Source organism: Lepidochelys kempii, chromosome 7, assembly GCF_965140265.1.
Source record: "Lepidochelys kempii isolate rLepKem1 chromosome 7, rLepKem1.hap2, whole genome shotgun sequence".
In the NCBI taxonomy this organism is placed as follows: domain Eukaryota; kingdom Metazoa; phylum Chordata; order Testudines; family Cheloniidae; genus Lepidochelys; species Lepidochelys kempii.
Genome location: NC_133262.1, coordinates 52,936,825 through 52,962,649, shown reverse-complemented (window position 1 = coordinate 52,962,649; position 25,825 = coordinate 52,936,825). Strand labels below are relative to the sequence as shown.

General features: G+C 45.8%; 1 protein-coding gene across 7 annotated transcripts in view; it reads left to right on the top strand.

Moving 5' to 3' along the window:
• The window catches only part of LOC140914586 (uncharacterized), a 126,796-nt gene that overhangs the window by 45,398 nt on the left and 55,573 nt on the right, over positions 1 to 25,825 (top strand). For 2 of the 7 annotated variants that reach the window (XM_073352745.1, XM_073352740.1), the window contains exons 5-9: positions 1,817 to 1,971; positions 3,198 to 3,224; positions 4,982 to 5,097; positions 12,837 to 12,956; positions 23,339 to 25,735. In XM_073352745.1, the coding sequence (XP_073208846.1) occupies positions 1,817 to 1,971; positions 3,198 to 3,224; positions 4,982 to 5,097; positions 12,837 to 12,933 (395 nt within the window). In that variant the 3' untranslated portion in view covers positions 12,934 to 12,956; positions 23,339 to 25,735. Of the gene's footprint in view, positions 1 to 1,816; positions 1,972 to 3,197; positions 3,225 to 4,981; positions 5,098 to 12,836; positions 15,791 to 23,338; positions 25,736 to 25,825 lie in introns of those variants that run through there. The other 5 variants (XM_073352744.1, XM_073352742.1, XR_012159904.1 and 2 more) reach the window with 4 other exon arrangements.

Sequence of the window (25,825 nt, the reverse complement as noted above, 5' to 3'; positions counted from 1 at the left end):
GAGAGGCAGAGTGGGGCAGCGCGTTCAGGGGAGGAAGCAGAGGCGGAGCAGAGGTGAGGTGAGCTGGGGCCAGGCGGGGAGCTGCCGGTGGGTGCTGTGCACCCACCAAATTTTCCCCGTGGGTGCTCCAGCCCCGGAGCACCCATGGAGTTGGTTGCTCCCCCTGCTCCCCCCCAGCTTCGCTACCCCGCCCCTAGGAGCCTGAAGGACCTGCTGGATCCTTCCTGGGAGCCGCCTCAGGTAAGTTCCGCAGGGACTCCCCACCTCGCCCCCCAGCAGGTCCCTCTGGCCACTACAGTGGCCCACGAGACCCTTCTGCCTGGTTCCAGGGGCAGTCAGGGGACAGGGGAGGGGGGTGGATGGGGCGGGGTGGCATCAAGTAACGCGGGGGGTTGGATGGGGCAGGAGTCCCCGGGGGCAGGCCACGACCCCCTCGTAGGGTGAGGAGGGAACCGGTTGTTAAGATTTTGGCAGCTCATCACTGGACAGACCCCCCACCCCATAGCCCCCGGCAGATCCCCAGGGGCTGGGGACCCCACTTTGGGAACCACTCTCCTAGTGTACACAAGGCCCGGTGTAGTTTTACCATATTAGCTGGTTGGGGTCAATCCTATGGGGTAACCCAGGATGTTACCTTGACCAGCTAACATTTTAAAAACAATTGCCTTGTCTACACTAGGATTTTAATATGGGTTAGCTAACCTGTAGACATGGTGAGAGAAGGTAAGGGAAGTGCACTCACTAAACTGTCCTTTCAAGGAACTCAACATTCCTTAGCCCGTGTGTTAGGTTAGTTCTTCACTGGCACCTTAAGATACCCAAAACAAGATGTGATTTGACCTAATGTGGGAAGCCTTAGCCCCGTGCCCCAGTTATGAGCATCCTACCATCTCAAACAGGCACAGAGCACATGCTAGCTGAGACAGAGCTAAGCCCTACCTGTGCAATTTGGATTCCAATGCAAACTTTCCCACAGGTTTGGAGGGACTGGGCTCAGCCTGTTATGAAGAACACAGCCAGCAGGGAAGTTTGGATCCATAGGAGGATCTGAACTAACCCAAATTCTGAGGCTGTTTGGTTTCACTGTGAAGTTTGGGCTCAGGCCCATCTCTCAGACTATGACACCACTGCCAGTCATCCCCTGCACACAACAGACATGAGCCTTCTCAGATGTATTCAGACAGAGAGGAGAGCCCTTTTAAGCAAGCTCTGCTCTGCTCCCCTGGTTTGGAAGGATGCTTGTCTAGATTAACACCACAGGGGTTTGAATCAGTTTGGAAACAACTGAGAAATCTCCCAAACCCTGACTTATTTCTAGAACAAAACTTGAACTCAACATTCTGAAGCCAGGATGGGCCCGAGACAGAACATGTAGATCTAGGGGATGTTTTATCTGCGGTTTTGGTCCAGCCCATCTCCAGTTTTAAGGTTCTGAAATGCTCCAGTATTTCCCTCCCTCCCACACACACACTTGTGGTTTCTGAACACTGAAGTCAATGGGAGCTTTGTCATTGATTTAAACAGAGCCAGGATTTCATGCTTTATATCCAAGTGAATTCCAAAATCCTCTGAGGGTGGGGAGGAGCTATCCAGATCTATCCTACCTTAGAACAGTACCTTGTTCCATAGGGGGCTGCAGCAGCAAAGCTTGGACATTTCTTGTTTCTTGTAAGACAAGGAACTCAGGCACTTAAAGAGGGAAGAATGTCTCCAGCGTTCTCTTTCCAAGGCTAGTAGTTCACAGCCTGCTGATAACACTGCCCATAGGGACCCTACTGGGCCATTTGTGCGAATAAATCTGACCATTGAATTGCAGGAAGTGACACACACCTGGAATCAGGAGATAGACAGCTGGTGCTGGGGCTCAGGAAGACCTGGCGTAAAAGGAGCAATGAGGAGAATGACCTCAGAGATGCCTATAATCTGACTGATGGCCAAGCTTTCCTGCTAAAGGACCCAACGACGAAAAAGGTGACTGATAAGCTAACACTCAGAGAGACTGACAAAGCTGTGATGACAGTGCTGAGACAGCAAGGGAAGCAACCATCAGCCAAATGCAAGGGGATCAAAGTGGGGTTTTGGAGACTACAAAATTAGGGACCGAGAAAAATCTGCTGAGAAATGGGAGTCAATAAGAGCTGTGGCCAGGTGCTCAGCGCCAGGCCTGAAATCAATACACTTGATGTGAGGCTTGGAATGTGGTGGTGTAACAACAAGCCTCCAGCCCAAATGCAAACCCAACCCATGCTGACGTGAAGCCCTTGTGAAGCCAAAGAAACTCTGGGCGGGTGTTTTTCCTCTCCAGCACTTTTCCATTGTTTACACCATCTCTGCACTTTCAGGTTCCAGTGGGGATCAGAAGTGCTGGGATGCTGGGCGAGAGGCTGTAATCACAGTGTTACCGCTTCACAGGAGAGAGGAAGCAGTGGGAATCTTACAGGAAAGTCTGCCTGTAGGAAGTTTCCAGCCAATGTTGCACACCTAAGTGGTTCAGATTGTTTGCATGAGCTTCAGAGACACATTCAAGGCTTGATCCTGAAAGGTGCTGTGCGCTCTGGCCCTGACCCAGCAAAGCATTTAAGCACAACCTTAACATTAAGCACATGAGTAGCCCTTGTGATTTCAGTGGGCTGCAGGATCAAGCTCTCACAATTTAGGTGCCTATTGAAACAGAACTGTTTGGAGATCCTACTATTATTGACATGTGGATGCCATTAAAACACAATCAGCATTTTCCACACCATCGCATTTCACCTTTCTATGGTCTCCATGGGATACCCAGCAATCAGAATAGGAAATGCAGCATTAAATGTAACTGAAGATGGTAAATGCTGATCTTTGTCAGTCAGTCAGTACTTCATCCTCAATCTAAGTGAAAGTAAAGCAAAAAATCCGAGCTAGGATACACTTACATTAGTGTAGTTATGTCAGCAGGGCCTGGTGGAGCCAACCAAGATGTGCTAGGCGCTGTATACGTGAGTTTACAGTCCTAATAGACATGAAAGACAAAGGGTGGGAGTAAGGAAGGTGTATGATCCCCATTTTACTGATGGAGGACAGAGAGATGGATTGACTTGACCATGGTGAAGCAGGGAGTGTGTGGCAGAGCTGGGGAACTGAGCCCAGATTAGTGCCCTTTCCACAAGATCAGCCCTCGCTCCGGCTAATTCTGATTTTTCTTTTGCCTTTGTTTTCAGGGGGCTGACCTCGGTAAGAGTATCCCCGTAAGTAATGATGTTGTTACATGCATTTCCCTTCCACATACTATTTATGTGTGTTATCAGTCATAGTGCCTACCAGCCTCAGTCATGGCCCAGGAGCCCATGGTGCTAGGTGCCGTACACACACGGAACAAAAAAGATGATCCTTGTCCCCAAAAGTTTACAACCGAGTAATAGAGCCAATAATACCACAGTCCCATCTGCTGATTGTTACCCCTTCTGAGTGTTCTTCACTGGAGTTGCCTCAGCTGTCCTCCATCTTCACTACAGATAACCCAATTGTGCAACGCATCCTTCACAAGGAAAGAGATTGAACAATTTGTATTGGGACTTTCTTTAATGTAGACAGTTTAAGCTTTTCTGAGCAGAGGCTGTCATATACTCTATGTTTGCACAGCACCTGACACAATGGGCCCCAACCTAGCTGAGGCCTTCAGACCCTACTGCAATATAAATAAATAATAATAAATATAGTGATTTTCTATTTTAGCTATTATCCTGGCCTCACTTAAGGAAAGTTAATTTGGTATCAATGAAATTAATATTTCAGTCTTCATCTGAGCCTACAACAGATGGTATGAAACTTAGTAGGCCCTGAATAAGATTAACAGTGATAAAGTCTCCTCTCCTGAACTTATTGTGCAGCACTGGGATGTGCTGGTGAATAGTTGTCTGATTCCACTCCAGAGGTGGCTGCAATTCAGTGCTTTCTTCACTCAATTACGTAGCATATTAAACCACTTCAGGAGCCTTTCAATTAACATGGGAAACATTTTTCTTCGGTTCCAAAGGTTTCCCAGCAATGGCTCTGGGAATTTTATAACAAGGTAGTGTTGGATATCAAGGCTTTTGAAACTGGAATAACAAAAGCAGTACCCCATATGAACTTAGGAGAAGTTCAGCCCCAGACAGAACATTAGAAAACTGTTAACAAGAGGCCTTGATGTGTTAAAAATAAAACCAGATTGTAATTAGCATTTAGAAATGACGTTTTGAATTGGTGTTGGTTGCTGATATGAAAGGAAAAAAATCTGGGCCTGATTCTCATCTCATTTACATCAGGATAAACCAAGAGCAGCTCTACTGAAACCAGTTGAGTTACACCAGTGTAACCAACACTAGTGTAAATGATACAGGAGTCAGGCTGTGATTTTTAGGATGATTTTTTTGTAAAGCCTCCCTGGGTAGGTGTAAGTGGGCAAGGAACCAAATCAGTTGAACTAATTTTGTCCTTCATAGAGTTAAACAATGAGGTGAAATGTGCCCTAAGGCAGATCCCCAGCACCACCCACCAACCACCAAATACCTTTCACTCTCTAAAACATTAACTTGGAAAGCTCTATCATGGGCACAGCAATGTAACTGAGGGAAAATGGCAGTAGTAGAAATTTATTGGAGGCTACAGGAACCTCTGCTTCCATGTCATGTTCAAGCCACACTACATAATGGTCATAACTGCAGACTGAATACCAAGGGTGGGGGGAAATTGCTAACTATAAAGTCTGTGGAATAATCTCCCAAGGACTATTATAATCAATTTGTTTGACCTGAAACTAGATAACTAATTTTTCTGAAGAAAGAACAGTTCTGTATTGGCACCAAGAGGGACAATAACTCTGATGTTCTGGTTAAGTTAGTATTTTAAGCAGAAATCTCCCCTATAAATCAGTCGTCCTGGAAGCACCCTTTAGTACTTCCCACTAGACAGGGAATTTTCTCTCGGTATCAGCCTAAGTTGTGACTTGGTTTGTACTGCCCAGGGTGAAAGCCACGCTTGGGGCAGAATGAAGGATCTCATGAAGACCAGGCTGAGAAACCAAAGCAAGTTGGGGCTGTCATCGGCAGCTCTGAAGAGGTCCTGTCCACAACTCTACAGGTAATACCTGCCAGGACTGGGATGTTCATGGGAGTCTTTGGTTTGTAATTGAGAGGATGCAGTGAGGGGGCTTAATTAATATTTCTCTATGACTGCTCTGGCAGGAGAGTACTTTTCTGAACCAGACAACTCCCTCCTCATCTCTAGCCATTGCAGTTTGCTGCTAGTTCTGGTAAAAGTACAAGCTATTTGTGTCTTCTCTTGTCCAGTCGATTTAAGTTTCCACCTGGCCTGTAAAGATTTCCTGCTGTGCTGGGTGAATGCCATTGGATAACATTGAAGTGCTGTAAAACAGATCCATTTTCCTAGCATGGCAGAGGAACCTTCAGACTTCTGGACAGTTCACCCGAGACATACAGCGTGTAACTAGCCATGGCCAATTCAAATCCAGCTCATATACCAATTTTTATTCCAAATCCTTTTGAGCTATATGCTGCCGTCAATCCCCCAATGTGTTTCCCTTCAAGGGGAATGGTAACCCCATGTTGTACCCAATCTAGTTTGGAGATACATGGTGGAAAAATCAGAATTGGTGTAAAGATTTCCATTCAACTGAGATGCAGAAAATCATTTGCTGATTGTGTGTGTACTTGGATGGTTTCTATTCATTGTTATGGTTGGGTAATTGAGCAGAAAGCAGAGCATCCCACCTCTGCTAGATAACCTGTGCTGGTTACTTGGATGGGCACTAATAACACATTTATATTGCATGGTCTATCTCTACATATCATCATGTTATATGGGTGAGTCAAATACAATGACACCACTGCCAGTCATCCCCTGCGTGGATATTCCTTTAGTTTTCCAAGCTCTCTCATCTGTTCCAACAAATCTCTGTTGATTTGTGTATGTAACTGGGTAACAGGAAAAGCCTGGATATCTTACTCACAAGAGCGGGAGGATTACATGGCACTATGCAACGCTCCCGTGTTTTTTCAGCTGGGGACTCAGTAGTATTGATAGCAATTGCTGCAAAGAATGCAGGCTATTTTCAATTTTCAGCTGGCAGAACAGCTGTTTAATTCAGGAATGTCCCAGTGTTCCGGGAGGTAAGGTGCACCTACATTATGAAGACACATTTGAATTAGGCTCCATGTAGTTACAGCTGGAAAATCCTCTAATGGTTCACAGAATGTCTTTCCCAGCTGGAAAAAACTTGGTATGGGACCAAATCCACGCAACAGGCAAGCTTCCTGCTATTGTTTGGGAAACTGAAACAAATACAAAGCAGAAAGAGATCAAAGAGCTTTAGCTACAATATATGGCATGGGCAAATCAGCCAGGGAGAAAACACAACCCATCCTGAACCTTTGCTCCAAGCTTGAATTGGACCCAAACTGCATTTAGGGTTCAAAAGACTTCTGGCTACATCTGTCTCTTTCTGACTGTAAAATCCTACCTGGTCTTTGCCCTGCTCTGTGTAGTGCTGAGAATATCACCAGTGCTCCATAAATAAGAATTATGCTGGTGTACATCAGCATAGCTCCATTGAAGGCAAGGGGACCAGCTGAGGACTAGGTCCCATAGCTCTTTATACAATTGTTTTATCACTGCTATACTTACTGGTCCCAGCTGGGACCCAATGGAAATGCTGGGATACCCCAAGAACAGACAGTACGTCTCATCTGGATGGAACAGGGAAGCACCAGAAATATGTTGATTTTCCACTCCTGTTCCCAAACCTTGTAACCCTTTTTGACTTTCCTTCCATTAAATCCCTCTCCCCACTCCAAGCCCACTGTCAACCCCTTTCCTTCCCATTTCCAGCTCCCCCTCCACTCTCAGACCTTCACCCCCACCTCCCCTCACTGTACTCACACAGCTCTCCTGTGCTCTTTGGGGATGCACTCCCTGCAACCACTGATGGAGGTGGTGACATGGCACAGCAAGAAGAGATGGCTTGGCTAGATTCAGCAGCAAAGGTAGAGCACCCCCTGCTGGTGGAAGTGCAGGGGTTATGCCTGACCAGCATTTACGAACAACACAAGTCTTTTTATATTTTTAAAATCTGGGGGCAATGGCTCTTTTACAAATGCCTGGGGTTTGGCCCCCAACCCAGTCTCCACTGGGACCACAGCTATGGGAAATGGAGCATTAGACCGTTATTCCATTTGTAAATATGTGAAACTGTGATGATCTAATCTTCACTTATCGTAACTTCCCCAGCATCTGAAATAGGGTCAGGTCCCCTGTGATATTGAACTGAAGTGAGCTAGACCTTAATTTCCTCTACTAACAGATAGCTCCCAGGGAAGTGAAGACTGGTAGCTTTTTACACATAGTCACACTTGAGTTATTCAGGCAAATAGGGAAAGTCACTTTGTTTTTGTTTTTCCACCTAGGTCAAAGCAAATCCACTTTCATGGGCCCATTCTGGTTATGATGTATGATCTGCTCTGAGGTGTTTTCACATCCACAGAAGAATTCATAGAATCATAGAATATCAGGGTTGGAAGGGACCTCAGGAGGTCATCTAGTCCAACCCCCTGCTCAAAAGCAGGACCCATACCCAATTAAATCATCCCAGCCAGGGCTTTGTCAAGCCTGACCTTAAAAACTTCTAAGGAAGGAGATTCCACCACCTCCCTAGGCAACGCATTCCAGTGTTTCACCACCCTCCTAGTGAAAAAGTTTTTCCTAATATCCAACCTGAACCTCCCCCACTGCAACTTGTGACCATTACGCCTTGTCTTGTCCTCTTCCACCACTGAGAATAGTCTAGAACCATCCTCTCTGGAACCACCTCTCAGGTAGTTGAAAGCAGCTATCAAATCCCCCCTCATTCTTCTCTTCTGCAGACTAAACAATCCCAGTTCCCTCAGCCTCTCCTCATAAGTCATGTGTTCCAGACCCCTAATCATTTTTGTTGCCCTTCGCTGGACTCTCTCCAATTTATCCACATCCTTCTTGTAGTGTGGGGCCCAAAACTGGACACAGTACTCCAGATGAGGCCTCACCAATGTCGAATAGAGGGGGACGATCACATCCCTCGATCTGCTCGCTATGCCCCTACTGATACATCCCAAAATGCCATTGGCCTTTTTGGCAACAAGGGCACACTGCTGGCTCATATCCAGCTTCTTGTCCACTGTCACCCCTAGGTCCTTTTCCGCAGAACTGCTGCCTAGCCATTCAGTCCCTAGTCTGTAGCTGTGCATTGGGTTCTTCCGTCCTAAGTGCAGGACCCTGCACTTATCCTTACTGAACCTCATCGGATTTCTTTTGGCCCAATCCTCCAATTTGTCTAGGTCCCTCTGTATCCTATCCTTGCCCTCCAGCGTATCTACCACTCCTCCCAGTTTAGTATCATCCACAAATTTGCTGAGAGTGCAATCCACACCATCCTCCAGATCATTTATGAAGATATTGAACAAAACCGGCCCCAGGACCGACCCCTGGGGCACTCCACTTGACACCGGCTGCAAACTAGACATGGAGCCATTGATCACTACCCGTTGAGCCCGACAATCTAGCCAACTTTCTACCCACCTTATGGTGCATTCATCCAGCCCATACTTCCTTACCTTGCTGACAAGAATACTGTGGGAGACCGTGTCAATTCTCCTATTAGAAAAGGAACCCTTTGCTTAATATAGCAAGAGATGGGCTCCCATGGCCACAAGCAATGTGGTGTGCCTCAAAATGTCCAAAACAGACTAATTTTTGAATTTGCAGTTCTCATATTGATTCTTTACTCACATAGGGCGAAATTCCCCCCTGTGCACATAGCTTATCCGTCACTAGGGAACTCAAGTGGTGCACAGACCTGGGTCTGGTCCTCAGCAAAGGAATGAAGGGATAACTTAGTGGTCCATCCAGTCAAGGAGAGCAACTTATTCGAGCCCAGGTGCCCCCTGAGAGGAGAGATCCTTCCTCATCCCTTTCTCTTTGGCTGGTTTATTGGATTTAAGATGTTCTAAAGTAATGTGTGAACTTCACACAATCAAATATTTGCTCCAGACAAATAGCTAAACATTGGTGCTTCTTCCAACATTTTGGGGAGAATCCAATCTTAGGCGTGGAAAGCTGGACTGGAAATCTGCCTTGGTATTTTTACTGCACCCATCACCAAGGTATCTGAGCACCATATAATACCATAAAGCCCGTAGGAGTAGTCTATGATTTGATCTGAATAGTCACCTCTTCTAGGGTGACCAGACAGCAAGTGTGAAATATGGGGACAGGGGGTGGGAGGTAATAGGCACCTATATAAGACAAAGCCCCGAATATCTGGATTGTTCTGACAAAATCAGGACATCTGGTCACCCTAACCTCTTCCCCCACTCCAGGGGCAAGTATGGTTCCATAGCACGACTGCTTTCTATCCTGATCTTTCTTAGCCTACTGAGGATAGGCAGAGTGGCAGAATAGGCTCTCACAGCATTGCCAAATACTTCCTGATTCTGGGAGAGCTACAAATACAGCAAGAGCAGCTTCTCTCAGGGCTAGAGCCCAGAAGCAGCCATGAAAATTGAAAGCAATGGAATCCTCCTAGCTATTTTCAGGGGCATCCAAGTTTTTCTGAAGCAAGCCCACAAGCCTTTAGAGGTGCACTCCTCACTAATCCTGTCTAGAGCTGGATCTGAGCTGTGACGTTTTGGGGAGGGACGGGACCCCACTCACTATTGATTTTTCTGTCTATGTACGTATAGAAAGGTAGCATTAATGGAGTTGGGTAGGAGTAAGCTGTCCAGGGGGTTGTTAGGCCTTCTTTCATTGCTAGGATGTCAGTCTGAATTCAGCGCAGGTTGATAGCAACTGAAAGTTGCTACTACTTGATAGCTGTTCTGTGGCCAATAGGATTTGTTGCGGGGCCTGGTATCAGTTCAGTTCCTAATAAATGGGTGACCACAGCACAAAAGCAATTCTTCTAACTGGGGCCTGTGTTGACACAAAGCCCAAGGATAGAAAGAGTCCTGGAGCCAGAACCTTTTTGCCTGCAGAGCAGGATCTATGCGCTGCTCATGTGGTACTGTTCTGGGAGGGTATGTCTATGCTGCTGTCACAGAGTATGACTGGAGCTCAGGCAGACATACCTCAGCTAGCTTTAGTATTGGAGCAGCGAAGCTGCGGCTGCAGGCACTTCAGCATGGGTTAGCTGTGTGACTTCAGGGGGTTGGGTGGGTTTATACAGCTTAAGCTGCCACAGCTTCTCTGCCCTAGGACCCAAGATAGCAGGATTAAAAGTAGCTCAGGGATGTCTGCATGAGCACACCCCGTGACTGTACTACAGGAATATCCTGAGAGCACTCCATGCCCCAGAGCAGCAATTGGTTACTACATTAAAAATACCCACATTTGGGAAGAGATTCCATTGCTTTCATTTTGAAGAGTTTGAAACTGATTGAGTGACTGTTTTCACTAACAAGGTCAGCTCCCAGACTGCTGCACTGGGCATCACAAAATGGGGAAGAGATGGCCAGCCCTCTGTGGAGATAGAGGTGGTTAGGGACTATTTAGAAAAGCTGGACGTGCACAAGTCCATGGGGCCGGACGAGTTGCATCCGAGAGTGCTGAAGGAATTGGCGGCTGTGATTGCAGAGCCATTGGCCATTATCTTTGAAAACTCATGGCGAACCGGGGAAGTCCCGGATGACTGGAAAAAGGCTAATGTAGTGTCAATCTTTAAAAAAGGGAAGAAGGAGGATCCTGGGAACTACAGGCCAGTCAGCCTCACCTCAGTCCCTGGAAAAATCATGGAGCAGGTCCTCAAAGAATCAATCCTGAAGCACTTACATGAGAGGAAAGTGATCAGGAACAGCCAGCATAGATTCACCAAGGGAAGGTCATGCCTGACTAATCTAATCGCCTTTTATTATGAGATTACTGGTTCTGTGGATGAAGGGAAAGCAGTGGATGTATTGTTTCTTGACTTTAGCAAAGCTTTTGACACGGTCTCCCACAGTATTCTTGTCAGCAAGTTAAGGAAGTATGGGCTGGATGAATGCACTATAAGGTGGGTAGAAAGCTGGCTAAATTGTCGGGCTCAACGGGTAGTGATCAATGGCTCCATGTCTAGTTTGCAGCCGGTGTCAAGTGGAGTGCCCCAGGGGTCGGTCCTGGGGCCGGTTTTGTTCAATATCTTCATAAATGATCTGGAGGATGGTGTGGATTGCACTCTCAGCAAATTTGTGGATGATACTAAACTGGGAGGAGTGGTAGATACGCTGGAGGGGAGGGATAGGATACAGAAGGACCTAGACAAATTGGAGGATTGGGCCAAAAGAAATCTGATGAGGTTCAATAAGGATAAGTGCAGGGTCCTGCACTTAGGATGGAAGAACCCAATGCACAGCTACAGACTAGGGACCGAATGGCTAGGCAGCAGTTCTGCGGAAAAGGACCTAGGGGTGACAGTGGACGAGAAGCTGGATATGAGTCAGCAGTGTGCCCTTGTTGCCAAGAAGGCCAATGGTATTTTGGGATGTATAAGTAGGGGCATAGCGAGCAGCTCGAGGGACATGATCGTTCCCCTCTATTCGACATTGGTGAGGCCTCATCTGGAGTATTGTGTCCAGTTTTGGGCCCCACACTACAAGAAGGATGTGGATAAATTGGAGAGAGTCCAGCGAAGGGCAACAAAAATGATTAGGGGTCTGGAACACATGACTTATGAGGAGAGGCTGAGGGAGCTGGGATTGTTTAGCCTGCAGAAGAGAAGAATGAGGGGGGATTTGATAGCTGCTTTCAACTACCTGAAAGGGGGTTCCAAAGAGGATGGCTCTAGACTGTTCTCAATGGTAGCAGATGACAGAACGAGGAGTAATGGTCTCAAGTTGCAGTGGGGGAGGTTTAGATTGGATATTAGGAAAAACTTTTTCACTAAGAGGGTGGTGAAACACTGGAATGCGTTACCTAGGGAGGTGGTAGAATCTCCTTCCTTAGAGGTTTTTAAGGTCAGGCTTGACAAAGCCCTGGCTGGGGTGATTTAACTGGGAATTAGTCCTGCTTTGAGCAGGGGGTTGGACTAGATGACCTTCTGGGGTCCTTTCCAACCCTGATATTCTATGATTCTATGATTCTATGATTCATTTTACATAACTGTTCATCATTTTAAAGCAAAATTGTACCAAAATGGTGGCTTTGGGTAACAAAAAATGTCTATAACCACTTTGATAATTATTTTGAGTTAAAAAGTCATATTTATGTCAAAAAATTTCATGAACATTTTCAATTTCCAAAAAGGCTTTAAAAAAAGTTCAAAAAATTTCAGCTGGCTCAGCTTCGATCTTTCACCAGCCCACTGTGTCTGATCCAAAGCCCATTAAAATCAAAGGGAATCTTTATGATGACTTCAATGGGCCCTTCAATCAGGCTGTACACACATCAAAAATCTGAAGCCAAGACTCATCCAAACAGCATTTTTCTGCCCACCAAAAGAACTGGATTTTTAAAGGTGAAACTTCCCAGTAATAGGGTTGATTTGATATTTTCTGCCTGTCATTCCCCACCCCCCATGTGGGGACATACTGCATATTTTCCTGCAGATAGTATGTGTGCCAGCCTGTTTGTTATGCTGGGACTCACTGCCAAGCAAAAATGTTTTATAGCCTCCATTTTTGGATGCTGCCACAAATATTTTGATGGCATATGTTTTGGAAATTTAGGCTGGAGCTGGAGAAAATAACAGATCTGGATGCAGCTCAGATGTGTGCATGCAGGCCCAGTGAAATATGTGCAAAAACACAACCTGTGTTCTGAGTCCTATAAACATTGATAGCATTTTCCCATTGGTTTAGGCCAGATGTTATGACTTCGGATCAGAGGAAGACGGAGAGGAACTCCATGATTGTTCTGGGACAAAGCACAAAGAATGAAAAAATCTGGTCTTTCTGAGCATCTGAATCCAATGGACCAAGGTAAAAGACTTATCAGGGAGGAGGTTTTTCCTTCCTCCAGCAGAGAAATGATTTTGCATCCCATTACCAAGCTATGTTTCCATGGGCAAAGACTTGGGTAAGGTCTGATTGCTGTAAGTAGCCCCAGTAACTAAGCCCACAGAACTACTGTCATTTACAAGAGCTGAGGATCTGGCCCATGTATATTTGTTTTAAAATGAAGACTAATTTGGGGTAAAACTACCTAGTTTTTTAAGGCCAGAAAGAAACAACAGGTAGTGATCAACGCCTCAATGTCTAGTTGGCAGCCGGTATCAAGAGGAGTGCCCCAGGAATCGGTCCTAGGGATGGTTTTGTTCAACATCTTCATTAATGATCTGGATGATGGGATGGATTGCACTTCAGCAAGTTTGCAGATGACACTAAGCTGTGAGGAGTGGTAGATTTGCTGGAGGATAGGGATAGGGTCCAGAGCGACCTAGACAAATTGGAGGACTGGGCTAAAAGAAATCTGATGAGGTTCAACAAGGACAAGTGCAGAGTCCTGCACTTAGGACAGAAGAATCCCATGCACTGCTACAGGCTGGGGACCAACTGGCTAAGCGGCAGTTCTGAAGAACAGGACCTGGGAATTACAGTGGACAAGAAGCTGGATATGAGTCAACAGTGTGCCCTTGTTGCCAAGAAGGCTAATGGCATACTGGGCTGCATTAGTAGGAGCTTTGCCAGGAGATTAAGGGAAGTGATTATTCCCCTCTATTTGGTACTGATGAGGCCAAATCTGGAGTATTGTGTCCAATTTTGGGCCCCCCACTACCGAAAGAATGTGGACAAATTGGAGAGAGTCCAGCAGAGGGCAACAAAAATGATTAGGGTGCTGGGACACATGACTTATGAGGAGAGGCTGAGGGAACTTTACTTATTTAGTCTGCAGAAGAGAAGAGTGAGGGGGAATTTGAGAGCAGCCTTCAACTACCTGAAGGGGAGTTCCAAAGAAGATGGAGCTTGGCTGTTCTCAGTGGTGGCAGATGACAGAACAAGGAGCAATGGTCTCAAGTTGCAGTGGGGGAGGTCTAGGTTGGATATTAGGAAACAGTATTTCACTAGGAGGGTAGTGAAGCACTGGAACGGGTTACCTGGGAAGGTGGTGGAATCTCCATCCTTAGAGGTTTTTAAGGCCCGGCTTGACAAAGCCCTTGCTGGGATGATTTAGTTGGGGTTGGTCCTGCTTTGAGCAGGGGGTTGGAGTAGATGACCTCCTGAGGTCTCTTCCAACCCTAATCTTCTATGATTCTATGTACATTCTGATCATATTGTCTGCCCTCCTGTACAACTCAGGCCTGAGATACTCACCCAGCAATCCTTGCATTAAATGCACTAACTTGCCATTGATCTAGAGCATATATTTTAGAGTGACATCCAGTCTTGCTTGAAAGATTCCAAGTGATGGAGAATCCACCCCATCCCTCAGCACTTGAGAGCATCCCATAATCAAATCTGAATAGAAACAGATTCAGCCCATCCTCTAGGTAGGTCTGTGATGGAAAAGCAATTGACTGTGTAAGGGAGAAGAGTGCCTCCCTCATTCCACAGCCTACGTTCTTGTTTCAGAGATAAATGAGCTGGGGCGCTCCTGGTCATGAAATTGAAAACCATGAGGCTACATTGTGCATACTACGCTCTACAGCAGGATCAACATCAAGGCAGTGGGGAGGGAGGAGAGGTAAAAGAAAGATTTGCTGAAGGGTGGGGTGCTCACCTGTACTAGAGTTTACTTTTGACATGAATGTAAAAGTGAACTTAAAATACTGCTATATACCAGGAATATAGTTACCATCTCAGCAATAATAACCAAGCAGGTTTGATACAATTTCATAAACAAGCTACCTTAAGTTCTCCTGCTTATGAAGTATTATTGATCTCCCGGGCTTTATTCAGCAGAAATAGGCTAGACCCTAATGGAACACCAGTGCCTTAATGAAAAACAAAGACTGTAAGACTACATGTAGTAGACATTGCTGGGTGTGGGCAGCAGTGCAAGACTCAAGGGATTTTTGATATCTCCACTTGTGGGTATTACAAACAAGTCTGCACATTTTGAAGATGTCTCCACCCACCAGTGCCTGGCTGGGGAGTTTTACTGAGCTCCCATGCAATGGCCAAGTCATAGAATATCAGGGTTTGAAGGGACCTCAGGAGGTCATCTAGTCCAACCCCCTGCTCAAAGCAGGACCAATCCCCAATTTTTGGCTCAGATCCCTAAATGGCCCCCTCAAAGAGGGAACTCACAACCCTGGGTTTAGCAGGCCAATGCTCAAACCACTGAGCTATCCCTCTCCCCTGCCAATCAAAGCCACCTGCCAAGATTTTCTAAAGCTGGATTTGTAAGTGCATGGTTAGGTCCCAGCCTTGTGTGGTTGTCCCCCTTTGCCCATCTGTAGCTTCACTGAGCTCAGTGGGTCCCCATGCAGACAGAGGGTTATAGCCATGCAGAGATTATTGCAGGATACTGGGGCCTTCAGCCGTTCAGCACCTAATAAGTGGCCTGATTTTTAAAAGTGCTGAGTGAGCTGCCCACCCAGGTCCTTGGTTTCACCGGGCACTCAGGACTTTGGAAGCCAGGCCACTTTATTAGGAGCAAAACGCAGGCTCCTGTTTTTAAAGTTTATGGCAACGTTGGGTGAAGGCTCCTGTTCTGCTGTTTGGCTACCTGTCCATCACCATGTGCCATAGGATTTAAGAGGAAAAAAAGCCAGATGAACTTAAACCTATGGCTGTGGATCAAGTGCTGGATTGGGGCTCCCTCTGCTGGGAAAGTTAAAATAATAGGGAGATTGGGGATGGAAAGGAAAGTTTTAAGTCTCTATTACAAGCCAGGGTAGTTCTTTTTCCAGCTCAGATCTATAGGCCTGCCCTCTGTTATCTACTAGATAGCTTTAAAGCTATGCCCAGCTGTTTGGAGGCTGCACTGTTGCCACTCATCCATTGCCCATCTTTAACAGATTCAGAGGACACAGACCATGGTTAAAAAGGTCCCACTGAAGCCATGACTACAGCAGCATCTCTGTGCATGTGCCATAAGCCCACTTCTTCTTCTTCTTTTTTTTTTTTTGCTACAAGCTCAGAATCCAAGGACTCACCCACATGGAGTGAAAACTAGCCTTTGCCTATTGGGGGAAGGGAATTCTGTCTGTTAAATTGGAATGAGACAGCTGAGCTGTTTAGCTAACAAAGTCCACAGACTCAAGTTACTGCTGACTAAAGCCTTAACTTCACATATATCCGGAACCTTAGGACACTCTCAGAAACTAACAGGCAAACTTCAAAAGATTCAGAGTTTGAATAACTCTCCAAAACCTTAAGTGAATTTCCTCTGCTCATCTGGGCTATCAGGAACCTATTGGTTCTACAGAACCGGGTTAGAACTCTCTGGAGGACAGGATCTCTCAGGATACCGCCAGTATTGCTGCCCAAGTGCAGAGCCAAAAGTGTAAATAAAGTAGGCTAGCCAAGCTAGAGCTGGACCCAAACTGCAAAAGTCAGAGCAGGATCCAGACTTGGGGAGGAAGAGGATGTTAAATCCAGGCAGCTTTAGAACCCTGTAACAAAATTCAGATCTGGATCCAAACTTACTCCACATTTTTGGCTGGTTTTGGCCCATTTCTAATACAAACACTTGAGAATATTTTATAAAGAATTTTGTTCTCATGACAGACAATGACCTGAGATGAAACAGCTGTTATTTATCAGAACCTCTTTGGACATACAGGCCAAAAATACCAAGAATGTTCTCTAATTTGGGGGGGTGCGAGGAGAGGAGCATCTTGAGACACCTTCAAAGGTGCTGAGCACCTACAACTCCAAAGGAACTCATATGAAGCTATGGGAAGCTCAGTACCTCTGAAAATTGGGCCCAAACTGTCTCAGATTGAGCATCCAAAAATGAAAGCACCCCAGAAAAGGTGCTCTGATAGATCTTTCAGCAACAAACTCGGCTGCCACTCTGGTTTTCAGTTAAGTCAGTGTATGTCCTGCCAGCTTTATCCAGAGCTGGGGAGGTTTTATCTTGATTATTCTGTGAATAATCATTGTGTCTTCATTAATGCAGTGGGCCAAATCCTACATTAATTTACAGCCTCTGTAATCTCATTGACTCCAGGCAGAATTGGGCCATACGTGTTATGATAAACAGTATCATGAACTGGTATTTTTACACTTAAATAACTTTATGTATAGTTTTTATAAAATGAATTATCACTCTTTTGTTATGATGTTATATGAAATATATTCCTACATTTTCAGCAATAAATATATTTATTCCCTGCAACATACTGTGTATTTCCCCATCCTAGGATGCAAACGTAAGGAGCTTAATAAAAGCATCACTATTATGGAATACATTTGATCATAGCATTTTTAAGAGAGACAAATAGGAACAGGGTGAAAGGGTTGGGAAGCTGAAGGATACATTTTCTAATTCTGAGCCTCATCTGAGACACCCACCTTGGACATGCTTTTCAAAAATATGAAACATCCATAATTCCAATGGGAATGATGGATGCAGCTGCACATTTCTGAAAACAAGGCTCAAGACATCTTACAGGGGAACCCAGAAATGCAGACTCTCAAAATTAAAAGCTACTTTTGAAAGTTTTGATGCTATTGCTCAGCTCTGGAACAGCCTTTTACAGCAAGAGATGAGACAAGAACCAATAGTCTCATTTTCTGTTGACTGATGTCACAATACCCTTTCTGAGTTATAAAAAAAGGAGGACTTGTGGCACCTTAGAGACTAACCAATTTATTTGAGCATAAGCTTTCGTGGGCTACAGCTCACTTCAACCCATGTTGATACATGGGTTACATGAAGGCCGCTTCCCTCATCCACCAATACACCTTCTCCACTTTTACCCATTCACCCTCATCCACCCATCCAGCCATATTTCCATTTATCCCTTCACCACCAGTTCATGAAAATGCTTCATTATAACCAAGCCACAAGTCACTCCTGATTGTCAGGGGGACAAATTTCTCAGATATTCATCATTGGAAATTATTTAGCCATCTCTCCTGACAATACAGACATGATAGATTCGTGAAAATTCTTCATTAAAAACAAAAAAGAAATCCCTGCTGATCCTTCAGGGCAGCAAAGTTCTAAGAGAACTCATTGCAAAGCAATTAGGAATCTCTCCTGACAATTCAGATGATGTCTGTCGTGAAAGTTCTTCATTGCAACCAAGCAATCTTTCGCTGGTGATCACCCATTTGAAATGCTCTCAATCTTTATTGCAAAGCATTAAGATGCTCTCCTGATATTTCAGTGGATATTGGTTCATGAAAGTTCTTCATTGCAACTAAGCAACCATTGAGGGCCAAAAAGTCCTCAGCGAACCTACATTGCAAATCAGTTAGGAATCTCTCCTGACTATTCAGGGGTGATCTCTCTTCAAAATTCTTTACTTCAACCAAGCACTACTGATAGTTTAGGATGACAAAGTTGCTGGAAAATCTGAGTATGAGGGTAAGGGTCGGGGATTGCGGATGAGTGGTTGGATGGATTGATGGGGAAGGGTGGTTTGGGGGATCAGTGGGGAGGGTGGATGGATGCGGATGAGTGGATGGGTTGGGGAGGGGTTATGGGTGTATGCCTGGGGAAGGTGGGTAGATGGGTAGCAGAGCATGCATGGGTGGGTACATATTGGTGCTGGTGGATGTGTGGATGGCTGGGTGAGGGTGGCTTGGTGAAAGGGCGGGGAGTATGCATAGGTGACTAAGTGGATGGGTGGGGAAGGGTGGATGGATGGTTGCATTGGGAGTTGGTGGATAGGTCAATGGGTGGGGGAGCATGGATTGGTGGGTTGGTAGATGGGTGGGGGAGGGTGTATATTTTGATGGCTTTATTGTGTATGAGTGGATGGGTGTGGATGGGTGGGTGGGAGGAGATGTGGATAGGTGAGGGAGTGTGTATGGGTAGGGGAGGGTGTATGGTTGTGGGAGAGAATATTGGTGCATGGGTGGATGAGGATCTTTGGGTCAATGGGTATATGGTGGATGGTGGGAGAGGGTGGCTAGGTGGAAGAGTGGATGGGTTTGATAGGGTGTATGGGGATTGATGGGTGGAAGGGGAAGGTACATACATCAGGGATGGTGTAAGGAGCAGGGTGGCTGGGTGGGGAAGGGTGTATTGGGAATGGGAGGATGAGTGAAGAGTGTTGATGGGGATTGATGGGATAATGAGGGAGGGTGTATGGGGTGGTGTATGGGTGTGGGCAAGTGTATTCATGGGGAAGAGTGTATAGGGCTGGGAGGATTGGTGAGGAATGTGTATTGGGATGTGGGGGAGGGTGGGTGATGATGGTTGGGGCAAGGTGTATGTGTATTGAGGAGGGTGAATGGTGGGGGATAGGTGGATGGGTGGATGTATGGCAATGGTGGATGAATGTAATGGGTGGAGGAGGCTCCATGGCTGTATGGGTGGGCGAAGGTGTATTGTGGGGTGGGTGAGGGAGGGTGTATGGTAGTATGACTTGGGGAGGGTAAATTGGTGGAGGAGTGGATGGGTGTGGAAGGATGCATGGGTGGATGGATGGATGTGTGGGGGAGGGTGGATGGGTGGGGAAGTTGGATTGGCGGATGGGTGGATGAGTGAGGGAAGGTGGATAGGTGGGTGAGGGTCTATGGGTGTATGTGTGGGGCTGGGTAAATATGTGAATGTGTGGGGCGGTTGGATGGGTCAATGTGTGGAGAAGGTGGATAGGTTGGGGAGGGGGGAAGGGTGTATTTGTGTATGAGTGGGGAAAGGTGAAATGGTGTACTGGTGGTGGAGGGTGCATGGGTTGATTAGTGTGTGGGGTGGCTCGTGCAGGCTGGCTTCACACGCCCTGCAAAGAATGGGAGCTGGCGGCAGCTTTCCTGGGCACAGGGCAGGGAATTGCCACCAGATCAGCTGGGAGCAGCCGGCCAAGCCAGCCAAACCCTCCCCCTGCAGCCAGGGGGGCACCGCTCGGGGGTGAGGGAATGGAAAGGTCTCTCTTGCCTTTTGTCCAAGTAGTGGCCTCTGAAGGAGCAGGGGCTGGGGCCCAGGAAGGGGCATCTTGGCCAGGCTGGGGTCTCTGCACTGAAGCAGCGGAAATGTTACTGCTCACCACTCCTGGCAGCAGCCAGGGCTTCAGGATCCCCAGCAGCAGCCCCCGGGACTCGGGCATCTTGCAAGAAATATGGCATCCCCACAGCATCCCACAGACACTGCAGGGAATGAGATTGACTTCCTGCTGCTGGGACTGAGTGACCCCAGCCATCGCTCCCAGAGCCACATCCCAGTTGCTCCTGGGTCCCAACGATCAACTGGTTGCACTGCAGCCCTCTGCCCCAGACCCTGCCTCCTGGGGGCCCCATGTCCCCTGGGCACGGGCAGCTTCTCTCAGCATTAAGGGGGAATTGTGCATTGAAGCCAACATGTCAATGGGTGCACTCAAAGGAAACGTTGCCAAGTCTCACGAGAATAAAAAATGGCAGTGCCTTTCAAAATTAGCCCAGAACAAGCCCAACCCCTTTCAAGCAAGCCAAAAACAAGCCCAGCCCTTTCCACAGGGAGTGGAGTGGGGGTGTTGATACAAATTCCATTTTTTTAGTAATAATGTAAGTACGCACAAATGTATTATTTTCATATTTTTAATATGTAGCTAAATGTTGTGTGCAGCAAAAACTAGAACTAGAACAAAAAAGGTCATCCTTGCTCTCCCCATTCTCCGTGGTCTCGGTAGCCTCAGTGTGGTACATTCCCCTACTGAACGGTTTCAGAGTAGCAGCCGTGTTAGTCTGTATCCGCAAAAAGAAAAGGAGGACTTGTGGCACCTTAGAGACTAACCAATTTATTTGAGCATAAGCTTTTGTGAGCTACAGCTCACTTCATCAGATGGAAGTGAGCTGTAGCTCACGAAAGCTTACACTCAAATAAATTTGTTAGTCTCTAAGGTGCCACAAGTACTCCTTTTCTTTTTCCCCTAATGAAGCTTCTCTCTGTGCAGGACAAAATCCTTACAACAAATTCCCAGTCTTCTTAACCCATAGCAAACATGCAGTAAACTGCTCAGAGTCTGGTGATCCACCCTTTTCCAGTGCTTGGACTTCACATTGTTCATCTGAGAGAACACTTGTTCCACATCAGCATTACTCAGAGGCATGGCGAGTAGGGAAAGTGGGCTAGTTCTTTAAAGAACCGTTCACCGCTACTGTCTTGAAATTTGTATACTTCCACCCAGAACTGCTCTGCATTTTTGTCATCCATGCTCTTCCATTACCGGAAGTTGATGGCTTGATACTGTGCATCCAAGGCCCCCAAGTAACCTTTGAAAATTTTCAGCATGGAGATGGTCATTAGCTGAGCGAGAACAGCTGACGGACTGAACACTGACCTAGATTTCCACAGATTAATATTTGCTGAAAATCTTGACTGCACTTGTTTAGCAGCTTCAAGAAGGAAGTCTCAGCATCTATTAGCTTCAACAGCATTGTCAAGCTTTGCATCTCCTAAAGCAACAGTAAACAGTATGCCAAAATTAACAGCACACAGTGGCAAGTGGCTCCATGGGTCACACAAATTGACTTCAAGGAGTTTACCATCAGCTAAAGTGATCCTTTCTGAAAGTGACACTCTTGATGTAAGAGTACGAAAGAAAGACTGGAGGCAGTCCAGCATTTTGAAGGCATTACCACCAGATTCGAGTTGGAACAGTTTGTTGATTCTGGCAAATTTCTGCAGAACTGGTGTTAGAAACTGTTAATACAGTTTATTAGCAGGGTCACAATACATCTGATACAGAACTTCTGCATCATAGCATTGTTGTTCATCTTTGTTCACTTGAAAATGCAACTTTAACTTGTCCCAATGATCTAGTACAGTGGTTTTCAAACTTTTTTTCTGGGGACCCAGCTGAAGAAAATTGTTGATGCCCATGACCCAACAAAGCTGGGGATGCGGGGTTTGAGGTGTGGGAGGGGCTCAGGGCTGGGGCAGAGGGTTGGGGTGCGGCGGTAAGGGCTGTGGGGCGGGGCCAGGAATGAGGGTTTCAGGATGTAGGAGGGGGCTCTGGGCTGGGGCAAGGGGTTGGGGTGCAGGAGGGGGTCAGGGCTCTGGGCTGGGGCCGGGGATGAGGGGTGTGGGATGCAGGAAGGACTTCAGATTGGGGGTGGGGGACTCGGGGCTGGGGCAGAGGGTTGGGGTGTGAGCGGGGGTCAGGGCTCTGGGCTGGGGATGCAGGCTCTGGTGTGGGGGTGGGGCTGAGAGATGTGGGGTGCAGGAAGGGGTTCTGGGTTTGGGAGGGGCTCAGGGCTAGGGCAGGAGATTGGGTTGCAGGGTTGGGGTGCAAACTTACCTCCCATGGCTCCTGGTCAGTGGCACAGCTGGGGTGCAGAGGCAGGCTTCCCACCTGTCCTGGCACCACAGACCATGATGTGCCCCAGAATTGCCAGCACCAGGTCCGGCTCCTAGGCGGAGGCAAGCAAGCACCTCTGCACAGCTCTTGCCCGCAGGCACCACCCTCAGAGTGCAGAGCCGGTGCTCAGGGCAGGAGCAGTGCGTGGAGCCTCGTTGCCCCCCTGCCTAGAAGCTGGGTCTGCTGCTGGCCGCTTACGGGGCACAGCATGGTATCGGAGCAGGTAGGCACTAGCCTGCCTTAGCTGGCCAGCACCGACAACGGGACTTTTAACCTCCCAGTCAGCGGTGTTGACCAGAGCGACCCAGTGCCTTACATGCAGTGACCGAGTATTGAGTCGTAACCTGAATGTTGAAAAACGCTGATCTAGTATGTGCACACGACAATCATAAATGGAGAGCCATCTAGTGGCTGATAGCTGAACGAGCTTCAGTGGCATGTTACTGTGATTTATCTTTGCATATTCACACTGTCTCAGAGGCCTGTGAAAAAAACAGCTTTAGGAATGGGAGGCTAAAAGCTCTAGATTGCATGATAGTGTTTCTACAGCTTTACTGGCACACACCTGGTTTGTGTGACATACACATTTGATCAGCCTAAGATTCTCATTCCTTTGGAGGAGATGTATGTAGATGGAATTTTCCTTCCCAACCATGATGTTACAGCCATCAGTCCCAATCTCAATACACTTGCTGAAATCCAGACCAACACTGTCAAGAAACTGAATCAGTGCTGTAGCAATTGCTTCTGCTGTTTCACTTTCCAAAATGACTAGTCCCAAAAATGTAGACTCAATTTTCTTTAAGGAGGAGCTGAAGTAGCGCAATGCTCCTTTACTGCAGCAACATCTGTGCTCTCATCTATAACCAGTGAATACTGAGACTCACAACTGTCTTTGATGAGGTCAGAGAACATGCAGGGAGCACTAAGATTGTTTATTAACACTGTGCATTTTGTGTGATGCAGACTAACAGCTCTTGAAAGCTGATCCAAGAAGTTCCCCGAGGTGATTCACGGAACTAACCGCTGAGTGGCAGGCAATGTAGCAGGCCAGTTTTAGCTCCACTTGGTGCATCATGATTGACGGTTTCGGTACTGTAAAACCAACATCTGTCAGGTGCATAGAAGAAAATGGCGTTGTATTTCTTTAAGGTTTGTCAGTTCCTGCATAAGGTCTGCATGATGTGCCCAGATCCCCCCTTTTCTTTTTCCCATGCTTTTCTGTATTTTTCCATACTTTGCCCATTTTGTTGGCGACATACTGGTCTTTCACTGGGTTAGCCTCAAAATGGCATCCAAGCCTGCCTAAATTGGAACACGATAGGATGTGTCAAGTGGCTTGGCCAGAAAGTTGACGAATTTGCCCCCCACCCACAAAGGAGCTCAGGGAGTGGGATTTTTTATTATTCCTTGATGTCCACCCCGTGGACTGTCATGGTACTGTTCAAAGAATTATAGGGCTTGTTTCATGGTGTGCACAACAACAATCTTTCTTCCTTTGGCAGAATGGGAAAGCACAGAATGGAAAAGTGTCCCCTCTGATAATCAGAGAAGATGGAGATGTGGTGATGACATCAACTGTTATGCTTAAGCAATTATCAAATATTTTCAAAGTCATAGACTCATTATAAGGCATACACGTTTACAAGATATCTGAATACAGAATGGGTCGTCCAGCCTTTGGTAAGGGGGAGGGAGAAGGGAAGGGTTCAGTATATGACTCTAAGTAGATGTTAAAAAAAATAAAATAAACTAGAAGTCATTGCTTAAGGACTGTTGTTGTTTGTAGGATACAGTGGATAATGTACTTGAGAAATAAAGATAAATGTTACGCTTTTTTGGTAATATTTATATTTTGTCATGTAACTGAGAAATACATTGTTACACTGCCTACATATGTAGGCAAAGGAGATTTTCTTGGAAATGTGAAGAAAACTAATCCTGGTCCCAGTGAAGGTAAATTTAACACTTAAAATAATCCCAGTGTTGGGGGATCAGGATCATCATGTATATGCTGAAGATTCCATTGTGTTCTGTGTCTTTATTACGTGAGAAAAAGAATTGCTTACCTTCCAAAGAAAAGTTGGCAGCAACTCAACTCAGGTTAAGTCTGCCTGCTTTATTCATTCCTTCAGGATATGTGTTGCTCCTCTTATATGTCAGACCTTTGCAATTTTTTCCTCAGAAGATTTCACTAAGCATTGATCACAGAAGAGAACTTTACACACTGTTAACATTCACAAAATTACAGACATAAAATATCTATGCTTATAATAATCAGCGTTTATGTTGTAGGTATGACATGAAAATTGCAGACATATAAGCAGGGAAAGCCAAACTCCACAAACTCCACAATGCCGCATCATTCATCGGCCAATCACAAGGGCTAAATATGCTTATGCTCAAATAAATTGGTTAGTCTCTAAGGTGCCACAAGTACTCCTTTTCTTTTTGCAAGGGCTAAATAAATACATTTGAGCTATGTGCATAAGTTCCAAGTATTTCTGGCTTACAAAGTCTGGCACTATTTGATCCATGGAAATCACATTTCATTTGAAATAATGAGATCACCTGTAACATTTTAACAAAGTAAAATCATAGTAACTCAGGATAAGAAATATAACTGCACAAGAATGTGAATTTAAAAAAAAGCACAAGCAGGGGTATTTGCAGACACTGTTTAATATGTTCAGAAATCAACAGAATATGTATATGGAAACCCTCTTCTTACCTGCCTTATATGGCATACTTATGTTTATTACAGGGAGTTTCTTTCCTATTCAAGGTTTTTTTTGAAAAATCAGTTTTCTGAAATTCTGAAGAATCTGAAATATATAAACCCATATAACACACACATCTATGTATCATGATGATAACAGGCATGAAAAACCTTTAAAAAGCAAAAGTAAGCATTTGTACAAAAAAATCTCAATCATATGAGAATTCTTAATTAGGGGGTGTCATAAATATAAAGGAAAGGGTAAACACCTTTAAAATCCCTCCTGGCCAGAGGAAAAATCCTTTCACCTGTAAAGGGTTAAGAAGCTAGGATAACCTCGCTGGCACCTGACCAAAATGACCAATGAGGAGACAAGATACTTTCAAAAGCTGGGAGGAGGGAGAAAAACAAAGGGTCTCTGTCTGTCTGTGTGATGCTTTTGCGGGAACAGAACAGGAATGGAGTCTTAGAATTTAGTAAGTAATCTAGCTAGATATGCGTTAGATTATGATTTCTTTAAATGGCTGAGAAAATAGCTGTGATGAATAGAATGAATATTCCTGTCTGTGTGTCTTTTTTGTAACTTAAGGTTTTGCCTAGAGGGATTCTCTATGTTTTGAATCTAATTACCCTGTAAGGTATCTACCATCCTGATTTTACAGAGGTGATTTCTTTACTTCTATTTACTTCTATTAAAATCCTTCTTTTCAGAAACTGAATGCTTTTTCATTGTT